General features: G+C 42.1%; 1 protein-coding gene across 1 annotated transcript in view; it reads right to left on the reverse strand.

Moving 5' to 3' along the window:
- Positions 1-393: 393 nt before the first annotated feature.
- ATRNL1 (attractin like 1) overlaps positions 394-13,643 on the reverse strand; it is a 1,015,273-nt gene continuing 1,002,023 nt past the window's right edge. The window contains exon 29 of the mRNA XM_060241568.1: positions 394-2,893. Coding sequence (XP_060097551.1) covers positions 2,769-2,893 — 125 coding nt within the window. The 3' untranslated portion in view covers positions 394-2,768. The remainder of the gene's footprint in view (positions 2,894-13,643) is intronic.

Consider the following 13,643-nt stretch of genomic DNA (forward strand, 5'->3'; position numbering starts at 1 on the left):
TAACATTCTTACTTAAGCATTCACACACAATACTTACCATTAACTAATTTCTTTCATGCAGCTACTGCATCTGAACACATCTGATCGTAGCCAAAAGACTGAGAAGCAATTATGTTAAAGCTCTGGTGAGTTGACTGTTTTCTGTATATCAGAAAATCTGTGTTTTTTTAAAAAAAAATCTATGCCAACAAAGGTATTGACTGGCTGATTGCATCTGAACACATGACAAACATTATAAAAATAGTATTTCCAGCACTCCAAGTGCTACTGTTAATGACGTAACTAATTTAAGATTAAATATATTTGAGCATTTCAGAGTAACTGTTTCAGATCGAAGGCAGACATAAAATATTTGAGTCAAGGACAATTTTTAAAAAGTTGAGAAAATGTAGCAAATGTACAGCCAAGTCTTTTATTTCTCTTTTGTCTTTCTTCAAATAATCATCTTACTCATACATGCCAGTTCTAATGACATTTTTCTTTAACCAAATCAACACTACAATGACAGAAGGGTTTGCTTTAAAAAACACCTCTTATTTGAGTTACAACTGTTCAATGATTGATAATTTCTAACAAAAATCTTTTTTTTTTGGCCCTAATTCTAAAAGAACTTAAATGTAAATGGCGTCATTTATTAGATAAGTTCTTGGAGAAGCAGGTCCTTTGTTTTAGGGTAACAACTATGTGAGGTCAGAACAGTCAACCAAAAAGTATCATACTGTGACAACATAACTTTAGCATAATAATTAGTCTCTTTTTGAAATGTGAAAATATTCCAACAATCATGCCAGCATAATTTATCAATGTGCAACTAATCAAAACAGTATAGCAGTCATAGTAAAATGTAACCTAATTATTCTGGATGAGAGGGAACTACATACTGTACAACAGTTCCTTTTAAAGAATTTTAAATGTCTGCTTTTATACATTCAGTCCTCATCCAACATAAGTCATCTGATGTTTGAGTGGCATTACAAAAGAAACACTACTAACTCACAAACAGGGCGTTTACTGCTACTGCACCACCTTGGCATGCAAGTAACTATGTAGTCAAAGTGTAAACAGTGAAATCTCATTCCCTTCCGGAAAGAAAATAAAAATAAAAATGAAGATATAGTAGTAAACATCAATTATATTTCTTTCATTTTCATATTTACCAAACTCTACCACAGGTAAGAGTTTATATCTCATGGACTACTTCAAGTGTTCACAGCTCTGCAGATTAAGAGCTACTGTTCTGTCTTTACAAGGAAGCTCTAGCAAAAGGCCTTGGTTTGTGTAACTTGCTACAAACACTTAAGGTGCAGCCTAACTCCAAAGAAGTTTGCACACTTAAGTCCCAGTGAAATGAACAAGATTAAGGAGAACAGTTAAGCACTAAAGTTGCATTGATTTCACTCACATGCATTTAATGTTCTCTGGACTGAGACTATAAGAGTGCCTCATCCACTGCCACTGTCTGAAAAAGACATTGTAAAATACTAAATGCTATGTAATGGCAATAGGTTGCTTTATTGTTTCCTTATTTCCTTGCAAATACCTAGAGGAGGGTTTCCCTTTAACTTTGGGATACACTATGGTACGCAACTTGTTGATTCTCCTACAGAAAAGCTATTCTAAGAATCTTGAACACCAAAAATGCTAAAAGATCTTTGGTGATTTTTAGAGTGATTTATGTTTAAGGTGCTGTGATCTTTTTTTTTTTTTTTTTTTAAGAGGAAGAAATGAAGGACTGTTGAATTTGCTGTTTGGACTCTGAAAAAGGGTTGGTGTGGCAAAATTACTGTTGAAGAAGAGTTGAGAAGAATGATTTAACACCAAGCAACAAGGCTACAATCCAAAACTAATTTAAGGATGCCCTAAACCCAATGAAGTCAGTGGGCTTAGGTAAGCTGAATAGCACATTGGTCTTTGGCCTTCCCTCAATATTACAGTAGTAAAACAGAATCAGACACACTACTGCACAAGAATAAAGAGTTAAGCTCTTCAGAGTCTTGCAGTTTTGGAGATGGCTGTTACAAAGATCTTGGCTGCTGGGCTGGCTTTCTCATAATCAACTGGGATAATGAGCTAGTTGGCTGGCATGGAAGATGGGCATCTACTCTTTACTGTGTTTCTCATTCAGAATTCTTATGAAGCAGTCCACTTTTAATCCTGCTTTAGTTTGGATTGTTGCAAAGTCTTTTGGAAGGCAGAAATCCTATAAAGCCAGTTTTCTATATGCTATCCTTGAAATATACGAATATTTAAACATATCTGCCTATCACCTACTTCAAAATCTGCTTTCTTAACTGGGAAATAATAATATCCCTAACAGTGCCAGTTCCTTCTTTATGTATGCATCTTAAGTGTTTATCAAGCTGAGAAACTGAGCAACCCATTATTTCTATGTGTACAATGAATCCTTAAGAATTGTTTAATTTTCAGTGATATATTTCCTTCCACATTAAAAAAAATGTACAATCTTTCTCCATCATTTCCTGATATAGATAAGAACAAGTATGAAGAAATGTTTTGTTTTTCATCTCATTACGGATGCATTTCCTCAAGCTCGCCCAAAATATTCACATTTGCCCTCCAGGCTGCCCTGCTTTGAGGGCACAGATGGACAAAGGTGCTCTTCCAGCAGGGCCTCGTGCTTCTGACCATCATCTGTACCATTGTCCAGAGGTTGCCTCCACAAAAACTGAGGCTGTAGTTTAGCTTACAATGGAAGCTCGTTAAAAAAGAAAAAAAATTACAGAATGTACAAATGCATTCTCTTGATCTCAGACGCAAGTTCCTTGACGTGTTGAAAGGTGATGTTTTCTGTTTCTGACTCCTGAACTCTTATCTTTACATTCTGAGGGCTTCTGTTGTGAAATGTCTATCAGTGCACTTGCAATGGCGAGCCCTGAAAGGAAAAATAAGAGAGGAAGAATGATTTAATGTCCTACTGTGAGACTTGTGTAGATTCTATAATTTCATGCCCAGCATTCTTTAACTTTTCTGGTACAACTCTTTCCAAGTGAGAAGGGAAACTCCTAACTCCACTAAGTTCTCTGGCACTAGAAACTTACTTGTGAGAACTGACTTCTTGAATTTGAACACAAAAAGAGATGTTAACTAAATGAGGTGCAGAGCTAAGGTATTTTCTGTCAAATGGTAAGGTACACATAACTGGGGGAGATGGGATACCACATTTATCTTTAGTAACACAGCTCCACATACCAGTTCAACCCAAAAGAGCCCCGAGGGTACTACAAAATCACACATTATCTGTCAATTCTGGCAGTAAGCATCCTGCCCATATACCTGTTCTTCAGTTCTGTGATGCAAGCATGTAGTTTCTCAACATGCATATGATCACAGACACAGATATTTAATTTTTGTATACAATTTTTCATATATACATAGCAAAAGCAGAGATAGACAGTAGATGCCATCCTGCGCAAATAACGCTTTATTGCTGAGAAAATTTCCCTGTGTTTCAAACACATCAGCTTTCTCAAGGAAATAGGCTAGTGAATTCTGGTAACCTGACATTTATTCTCCCTGTCTCTTGAGTTAATATCAGAGAAGGTTAAGTTCTAGACATATAGTCCTCCTCACTATATATTTGTCATTTTCATAATCAACGGTTATATTGACAATTTTTTTTAACAATTAAACTGATCTTTCATTGTGGCAATTCTGCCACACATAAACAAGCTTAAATTTGAACAGGGAATGCAGCCAGGAAGAGCCTATAGTTCATTATTTGAAAAAGAGTCTTAACAAAACCCCTCCCCCCAAAAAAGGTTTCATGTCTACATGTTAACTGACACATTGCTATAATCTTCTGGTAGTGGCAATACTTAAAGGTGAGGCTCCGTGCCTGTCTTCCAGTTTGATCCTGTATCGCTTCGACACACTCAGCTTGGAGGAAGTTGACAGAATCCTCTCTACTGTACATCTAACAACCTGTGATCTGGACCCATGTCCCTCCTGGCTAATTAAAGCTTGCCAGAGAGAGCTAAGATGTCCTATATGGGACATCATAAATAGATCCCTCTCAGAGGGCCTTTTTCCAGCACCCTTTAAAGAGGCTGTGGTCCGTCCCCTCCTGAAAAAGGCTACATCAGACCCAACTGAATTGGCGCATTACTGGCTGGTCTCCAATTTGCCCTTTTGGGGCAAAATTATAGAGAGGGCAGTGGCGTTACAGCTGCAGAGTTTTCTGGATGACGATTCCACCTTAGATCCATTCCGGCTTCCGCCCAGGCCATGAGACGGAGACAGTGCTTGTTGCCCTCATGGATGATCTCCAGCGGCATCTGGGTTGAGGTGGTTCAGCGGTACTGTTGTTGTTAGACCTATCGGCCGCCCGATAGGGTCGACCACCAGTTGCTGACCCGCCACCTTGCCGACTCAGGGATTCAGGGGCTGGCCTTGCAGTGGCTTTCCTCTTTCCTTGAGGGTCGGGGACAAAGGGTGGAGATTGGGGGAGAACTATCCCAGAGACACCTACTTAAATGTGGGGTGCTTCAGGGAGAGGTCCTCTCCCTGATGTTGTTTAACATCTACATGTGCCCCCTTGCCCGGAGATATGGGCTGGGTTGTCACCAGTATGCTGATGACACCCAGCTCTATCTATTGATGGATGGATGGACTGACGATGTCACTAAAAATCTGGACCTGGCGCTGCAAGCCGTGGGAGGCTGGCTTAGGCTGAGTGGGTTGAAGTTAAATCCAGCGAAGACAGAGGTCCTTTGCCTGGGCCGTGGCGGTCTGGGAGGGGAAATTCCCCTACCAGCTTTTGATGGTGCAGCACTGGAAGCAGTGCACAGGGTCAAGAGCTTGGGGGTGCTACTGGAGTCTTCTCTGACAATGGAAGCCCAGATAGCAGCCACTGCTAAATCTGTTTTTCATCTTAGGCAGGCGAGGCAGCTGGCTCCCTTCCTGGAGCGTGACGACTTGGCAACAGTGATGCACGCAACGGTCACCTCAAGGTTAGACTACTGTAATGCCCTCTACATGGGGCTGCCCCTGTGCCAAACTCAGAAACTACAGCTAGTGCAGAACGCAGCAGCCAGGCTGTTAATGGGACTCCCTAGGTAGGAACATGTGTGGCCTGTGCTGCGGGAACTGCATTGGCTGCCTATTGTGTACCGAGTTCATTACAAGGTGCTGGTTATCACCTTTGAAGCCCTATATGGCTGATCACCTGTCTACCTTAGAGACCGTCTCTCCCCATATGTTCCCCAGAGAGTACTGAGATCTAGCTCACAAAATCTGCTGAAAAACCCTGGGCCAAAGGAGGCCAGATTAAAAGCGACAAGGGAACGGGCCTTCACGGTAACAGCACCCTAATGGTGGAACCAGCTACCAGAGGAGGTATGGGCCCTACGGAGCCTTAATCAGTTCCGTCGGGCTTGTAAACTGTCCTCTTTCAGCTGGCCTTTTAAGGTGGAACCGTTGCACCATCACCACAAAAACTGTGTTCATATGCATATTAAGACTGTAGCATCATTTTATGTGACATTGTAATTTAAATTATTAATTCAAATGTTGTTTTTATGTAATTGTATTTTAATTGCAAATTGCTTTGAATTTTATTGTTGTATCATGGTACAATGTACTATGTCATGTAAGCCACCCTGAGCCTGCTTCGGTGGGGAGGGCGGGATATAAATTAAAATTTATTATTATTATTATAAATTTTGTATCTTCTGTGTAAGATAGAGGAGCCTGTGGGACCAGTTTTGCTATAAAGAGTTACAACACAAAAACAGTGTTCTGAGTAGGGGTGTGCAAAAAAAAAAAAATTGGCATTACACGGATTCGGAAGTATACGGGGGAAAAAAATTCGGAATTCCCGTATACTGCTGAATACCGCATTCGGAATAGCCGCATATATGGTAGATGCGCGGCTATTTCCGAATATACGGCTGTGACGGAAAGCTAGGGGTTAACCAGAAACTGAAGACGCACAGGGCCTGCTTCAGGTGACCTGAGGGTGGGGGCAAAGTGCTCAGAGCTCTCAGGGAGGAAAAGTAGTTGAGAGACGGAAACGGCTGAGGCTGTCGTTCAGTCAGTTGGCTTCTGACAGAGAAGGTGCCTGTCAGAGAAGTCTGTCAGTGGGGACCTGACAAAGACTGAGAGGGTCAGTTTGAGCCTGCCAGAAGGACTGAGAGGGCAGCTGATCCTGTGAAGGAGCTTGAGGCGGAGACGGGGAAGTCTTCCAGAGACTGCAAGCTCGACAAAACCAGCCAAGAGGGCTGTGTGTGTGTGAGTCAGCTAAGACCTGAATGGTCACAAACACCTATAGACGACTCTGAAGATCTAGTGAGGTGGTTGAGGGAGTGGATGTGGGTCTGAGACACCAAGAAGGGCTGAGAGGAGAGACTCCAGTCGAGGGGTGAGACTTGACACATCAATCCCAAGAGGCCAGACCTTGGCTAGAGGTAGAGAGTGAGTTAAAGGGAAACTGTGAACTGTGTAACTGTGAAAGACTCAAGAAAGTAAAAGTGATTGTAAAGCTTGAAACAACTGAGCAACGTTTTAGCCTGTGTAAATATCTCCCATATCCCCAAGTTAAGACTTTGTGTTACAATAAATCTGTGGTTTAAGTTAAAGTTCTCAAGAGCCTATATTTTGTGGGAAGAACAAACAAAGCTGCTGTGGTCCCATCAAATAAACAAGTAAAATACCCCGAAGAGACTGAAAAAAAGAGATCCAGTGAGGCCGTGAGGCGGGCGCTGCTATAACGGCCCTATTATACCCTATGGGCCACTGAAATCAATGGCAAATAGGGTATATTTGAAGCTGCTTGGAGGGGAGGGGGTTTGAGGGAGAGCCCCAAAATTTGCAGGGGACCTGCAGGGGACGCTCCCCTCCAACCCCTCCAAGTCCCAAAAAGATTGGGCCAGGGGATCCCATTCCAGGGGCACCCAAAGAGGGTGCCCCTATTCCATCATTATACCCTATGGGCCATTGATATCAATGGCAACATAGGGCATAATTAGAGGCTACTGGGCGGGGGGGGCAGGGGGTTTGAGGCAGACCTGGCTGCAGCAAACCCAGATGCCAGCTCTCCAGCCCTGCCCCAAACAACACAGGGAGAGCTGGCCAACCACAACAAGCCTGCTGGTTCTGGGTCTCTCACCCAGGTGCCAGCTTCCCTGCCACAGACACACAATCTACAGATGCCAGCTCTCCAGCCCTGCCCCAAACAACACGGGGAGAGCTGGCCAACCACAACAAGCCTGCTGGCTCTGGGTCTCTCACCCAGGTGCCAGCTTCCCTGCCACAGAACACACAATCTACAGATGCCAGCTCTCCAGCCCTGCCCCAAACAACATGGGGAGAGCTGGCCAACCACAACAAGCCTGCTGGTTCTGGGTCTCTCACCTAGGTGCCAGCTTCCCTGCCACAGAACACACAATCTACAGATGCCAGCTCTCCAGCCCTGCCCCAAACAACACGGGGAGAGCTGGCCAACCACAACAAGCCTGCTGGCTCTGGGTCTCTCACCCAGGTGCCAGCTTCCCTGCCACAGAACACACAATCTACTCTATAAAAAGAAAGTGACCCAGCCCACACACACTCTCGCCAACCCCCACACCAACCAGAGGTAATTAAAAAAACCCAAAACAAAACCAGCAGAATCACAAAAGGCCAAGTGTTAAAAAAGTGGCCTTTTCACCAACAAGAAAGCTCAGGCCAAATCAGTCAACAACAACACCCCCACCCCTAAAACCAGAACCAGAAAAAGGGGGACAAAAGTGGCCTTTTAAACAATGAAAATTAGGCCAAACAGCACCCCTCTCAATAACCTGAAGATAAAAGTAACAGCAGCAGCACAATACAGCAGCAACAAATCAAACACTGAATACTTTTAAAACAGTAAAAAACCTCAACTTTTAACAATACAGGAACTTTGCCACCCCCCCCCCCCAAAAAAAAACCCTTCACCCTAACCCCAAGAAATCCAAGCCAGCCAAATCAGGAGAAGTAAAAGGACACTGCACTTTTAAAAGTCCTCTCACTAAATTAAGATATGGGCAAATTGGCAAACCCCCCACACCCCAGGCCCCCTCCCCAAGCAGAAACCCCTAACCCCAAATAAGCTACCCCACCACCACCACCCAAATCTGGATAAGTAAAGGGACTCTGAGTCTTAAAAAGTCCTTTTACCAACAATAAATAAAACAAGAACCCCAAGACTGTCTTCTCTAGTCCAGGGAAGTCTGGTAAGGCTGAGTGAGAGAGCAGCAGGCAGCAGCTGAAGCCAAGGGCCAGCCAGCAGCAGCACAATCTCTCACACCAACCAACACAGCAGCAATGGAGGAGTCCAACCAGGAAGACTCCTTAAAAAGCCCTGCAAAGCATGCATTTGCAATGCATTTTGCAAATGCATGCTTTGGATTGGCTGCTGGGGCTCCTCTTTCCCCTCCCCCCCTCCCTGATCCCAGGGAGGCTATGGGAGAGGCGGGAAAAGGCAACTAAAGGCGGGAAAGTAGGCAAGCAGCTCCTTTGAGGCTGCAGAAGCTACTTTTCCGCCTTTTGAATTGACAGTCATATACTTCCGAATAGCTATTCGGAAGCATGCGGCGAGCCGTATTCGGCTGCCGTGTAATGGGCGCCTATGGGGATCGGCTTCAGCCTATTCCGTATACAGCCGAATCAGTGGTGATTCAGCTGTAAATACGGTTCGGCTGAACCGAATGCACATCCCTAGTTCTGAGCAAACAGTGGCAGATGACTCAGAAGATAAAAAAGCCAGCCCGCAGGGTCTCTTCCCAATCTGATTGGTAGAAAATTCTGTATGTCCCTAAAAGTGGTCCTGCAGTCAGATACTGAATAAACTTTGTATCGGTGGCTATTTTAGACATTAACACATCCCTGAGCTGTGACTTCACAATATTTGGAAATGGTACCATGATGTCTGAATGCTTCTTGGCATATGCATTACCAAGTCATATGCAAGAATATTCTACATCAGCAATCCACCAACAATGATATGGTTGCATTGGCATACATACTCTAAACACATTTGGGTGAGACATATAATAAGGAACATTTGAGCTGCTTCCAACTTCCACAGCCTCAGCTTGCCTCAGAAAATGGTTATGTCTAAATTGGTCCCATAGTCTTAAGTTACCAAAGGAAAATGTTGGGGTTATAATGGAATTCCATATCACATAGCACTTTCATCTCTACAACACACTGGGTTTGGTCTTCACACTTCTGTTGTTGCTTCCAGCTACCTAGTGACCCTGGTTGGGCAGAAAGATGTGATATAAATATTGTAAATAAAAAATAAATAAAATTTTATCTGTGTTTTGAAACATCCCTACAGCTATAACTACAGACACAGGCTATGATCAAATATGTTCTGATTATAGTCCAAGGTCTGATTACTGTCCAAGGTCCCAAATGTTGCCTTTGCTAAACCAGGCATGTTCTAACTTCTGTTGTCACTGTGTTGGTGCATTGAAGTTTTCTTGTCCAGCATCCCTTGGGTTACTTGAGTCCAAAGAAACTCTAGGGAGTGAATGCATTAGAAGTACAAACACAGTTTGGGACTTGCTTGTTAAGCACAAGACCCCATTTTAGATACAACTGCAAATGTTACTGCTCCAATGGCTGCATGTAAGAAATCCATAGGATCTAGATGAATAATGTGCACTGAACATGCTTGTCTATAATCCTAAGGAAGATGCTGGTTGTTGGACATCTCCCAAGCTATCAAGTTTGGAGCTGAATAACAGCTACTTTCCCCAAAGCTTCTTCTTGTTCTTAAAATATGCTTGTCAGTGTGCTAGTATGCAGAAAGAACTACTTTTCAATGCTGCATACTGGCGCATGCTGGCATGCTGTTAGAGTTCCATTAAAATCAGGTCACTCCAGAAGATCATTTTTCAAAATGTCACACAAATCATCCGATGAAATTCACTTATTGTGTTCTCTGGGCCCAACAAAGCTCCTTGTTATCAAAGCAGTACAATTAACTGGGGGAACAATTCATTATTTCAGACTGACGGTCTAGAAGAATTTCATTTACCAAGTCAAAATGATGCACAGATGCTGCTGGCAAGTAGAATTTACATCAAAATGCAACCAAAGAGTCGATAACAATACCAGGACTTAAATATTTATTATACACTTTACCTATCTTTAATCAGGTTTTGTTTCCAATGCTTAGAGTTGATATTATTGGCTGGAAATGTAAATCCTGTGATATTCACAATTTGTCAGCCCTACCTTCCAGGCATATTTAACTCACCTTTGATTCATGATTTCCCCTTTTTAAAATACCTTCCACCTTACCAAAGGGGGGGGGGGGGTCGAATTTGACTGGTTCAGCATCAAATCATTGAAGAAGAATCAATGAGTCACTTGCATACATCAAAGTTACTTTGTGATCTCAAGACCCAGACACTTAGGTCCATCTTTAAAAGGAATCTTTTATGAAAAGTTTAATAAGGGTTATTTTCCTAAACTTTGATTGGAAAACAATCTATCATCTATTTTGATGAAAGTTACAGACTGCACTTAAAAGTAGTGGTCAGTTTGATCTGCTCATGGAAATGGCATTATTTTTTAAAAACACAACGGTGTAACGATAGGGGCAGAAGAAAAAACAATATAATCTTGGTTGCATATAGAAGAACTACAGTCTTTCCCAATGGCAATTAAATGGTAATAGTTGATCCTCAAACAGCAAATGTCTAACCATAAAATTACTGGTGTGTGGGGTTTTTATTTTTTAACAATTATGCAGAACAATTAATAAGTACAGAAATAAAATGTACCACATCAAACCAGATTGCCTTGCAAAATGTGTTCGCCATTTAAGTATAAGTGGAACATTTGAATTTTACATTTAAACAATGGGCTCTGAAAATGGATTCATTCTGAGATATTCTCCCCTCCACCTCCACTTTTGCAAGAGCAGGCAGTATGATATATTTTAATGTTCCAGCAAAACAGCTTCATTAGGCATGAAAGGTTAATTGCAGGCTTAAGTGCAATTCAGGGAACAGCACATAAGTGAACAGAGGCAGCCTGCTACAGAGGCGGCCTGCGATAAACTGTTTGCCCCACTGAAATGTTTTACTACCTCATTTACTAACTGTCTTCTTTTACTGCTTGTATTTGTAGTTCTTTTAAACCTTTAATAGCTTCAGTTTTATTTCACTGTAATCAGATTTAAATAGAAATACCCAGGCTGGGACATTTAAATGCCCCTTCCCACCGCATTGTTGTGACACAAGGCCAGATTTTCTTTGAGAATAAGAAACTAACATTTTAAACTTCAATCTTATTTGCTGGCTGGGAAATGTCAGTTTCTCCCTCTCCTCTATTGTTCATTTTAATTAAAAATGTATCAACTTCATATTTTCTCCTTTGTTAAAACACAGGGTATTAAAGAAACATTTTCCCCTTTAAATATATACAGTGTTACAAGATACTGTTCTGGATAAGTATCTCCATTAATTAAATTCCAGCCATTTTCATATTGTTATGCTGAACTAGCTGTATTCATATTACAGATCATACTGCAATAGTTCCAGTAAGGAAACAGCAGCATGGATTCTTAACAGAATGAAAGATCCTAATGTCAGTAAATAATAATTAATAGTGGAGAAAAGATAGTCTTGGGAGTTTCTTGTGAAGTTTCACCCTTCAATACTGCTGTAATTTCCTTTCTTGATCCCCCGCCTAAAAGTTAACATACAAGCTCAAAAAATTCAGCTACATGTGTCCAAGGAACATCGTGATTCAGTCTTTTGCCATCGAAAATCCCAGACTGGTGAATGTTAATATGACCAGTTCCAAACAGTTTTAACACCTACTGAGAAAATGAAGGGAATTAGAGGATCTAATTTGTGGTTAACATAGATCACCATAGAGCTCAACAAGTACATCTTCATTCCTTATCTCATCAGTACTATTTATAATTACACACGGGGCATTTATTACTGGGTCCTGTCATTTATTATGACCGCTTAGGTGCACTAAAGCACTCTGCGGGTACATATGAAAATATCCTGGTTCATCAACTCTGAACCATTTATAACAGTGTGAGCACCGTCATGCTGTAGTTTATATTCTTGCTAACCTTTATAACTTGGCTTATGCTCATTATTCACAGAGAATGGACATTTATTGAAACCATTCTAAACTGAAGAGACACTGAGATGTTCAAAGCAGTTGCTCTCACCCTTCCTTCTCTCATCTCTTGTCTCTTTATCCTTTGAAACAAGATTGCAATATTTGGTATATGGATTCACCATAAAGCACTGCTGTTCTCACATGGGCTTAACTGGGATAAAGCCTGTTAACATGACTGGAAGTGCTCCCCCATATTCTTTCACATCTACTACTCTCCATAACTACCATAACTCTTTAAAATCCCATTTCTTCCCTTTCCTTCAAATGCTTAAACTCTCAGTTTCTTCTTCCTCAGTCCCTACTTGTTCCCTTCATCAAGTAGCACCTCTCTCAACACTTCTCCCTACTTCCTCTGCCCCACTGACACCTTTCCTAGGCTTCCCTTTTTCAGCTGTGGAAAGGATGTGAATATAAGGCAATAAGCAACAACCCAGTTAGAATAAGAATATTTGGATCATACAGAGGTTTTTCCTATTGACATCTAAAAGATGAAATCTGATCCATATGACTTTGGTCTGGATACAACTGGGGTTCTATTTTACAGGCATATGTTTATGACCCAGTGACTGAGGATGGCCCACCACTGACCCCTTGCAAGCTGCCTTGATCTCTCTCCCTTTGGACAGCAGTGAGGATCAAGCTCCCCTCCAGGCACCTCTCCATTCTGAGTACCATGCTGTCTATCCCCGTAGATATGGCAGCTCCTCCTTCCCCTTTGCTACACAGGGACAAAGAGAACAGACAGCAGCTATTGCTCAATCTCCCAAGCAATGCATCTTCCTCCACATCCACTATATGGGATAAAGCTAGGTTTGAGTCCAACAAGATTTTCAGGATATAAGCCTTTGAGAAACAAAGTTCCCTTTATCAGATACTGATGAAGGAATCTTTCAGGCTCTCAAAAGCTTAAACCTAAAAAATTCTCATTGGTCTCTGCTATTCTACTGCAGACCAACAGGGCTATCCTCTGAATCTATATGGGGCAGGCTCAGTCATCATTTCCTTCTGACACCAGTTGTCAATTCACAGTCCTGACTGAGTGAGAAGCTGGGTGATGATGGTTGGAAGAAACTGCTTTGTCTTGCCCTCTCCCTCTGAGTGGCAGCTGCTGGCTGCTGTCAAGTGGCTGTAGAGCTGGAGTTATGGCATCTTTGTTGTACTCTAAGTGCTACAAAGTAGTGCAATAGCATTGCATGCCTGCAGTGACAAGGGGAGACCCTGAAGTCAAACTGGTGATTGGTGTTTGCTACTGTACCCTAACAACGGTGGGTAAGGGAGAACCTACTGCCACAGGTACAGTTAATGGAGGTGTATGTGGATGGAACAGTGACCATTTTGCTCAGGGCCTCCCTAAACAGAAATTCAGCCCTGCTTGGATTCAGATGTGTGAAACAACACATGGAAACAGCTGAAATCACAGTGCAAGACAACACAAAGACTATCCATAAATCAGAAGTGAAACAAAAATTCTTTCTTAAAAAACAGCCGCAGTAGTGCAATGA

This window comes from Heteronotia binoei, chromosome 6 (genome assembly GCF_032191835.1).
Source record: "Heteronotia binoei isolate CCM8104 ecotype False Entrance Well chromosome 6, APGP_CSIRO_Hbin_v1, whole genome shotgun sequence".
Classification (NCBI taxonomy): Eukaryota; Metazoa; Chordata; class Lepidosauria; order Squamata; family Gekkonidae; genus Heteronotia; species Heteronotia binoei.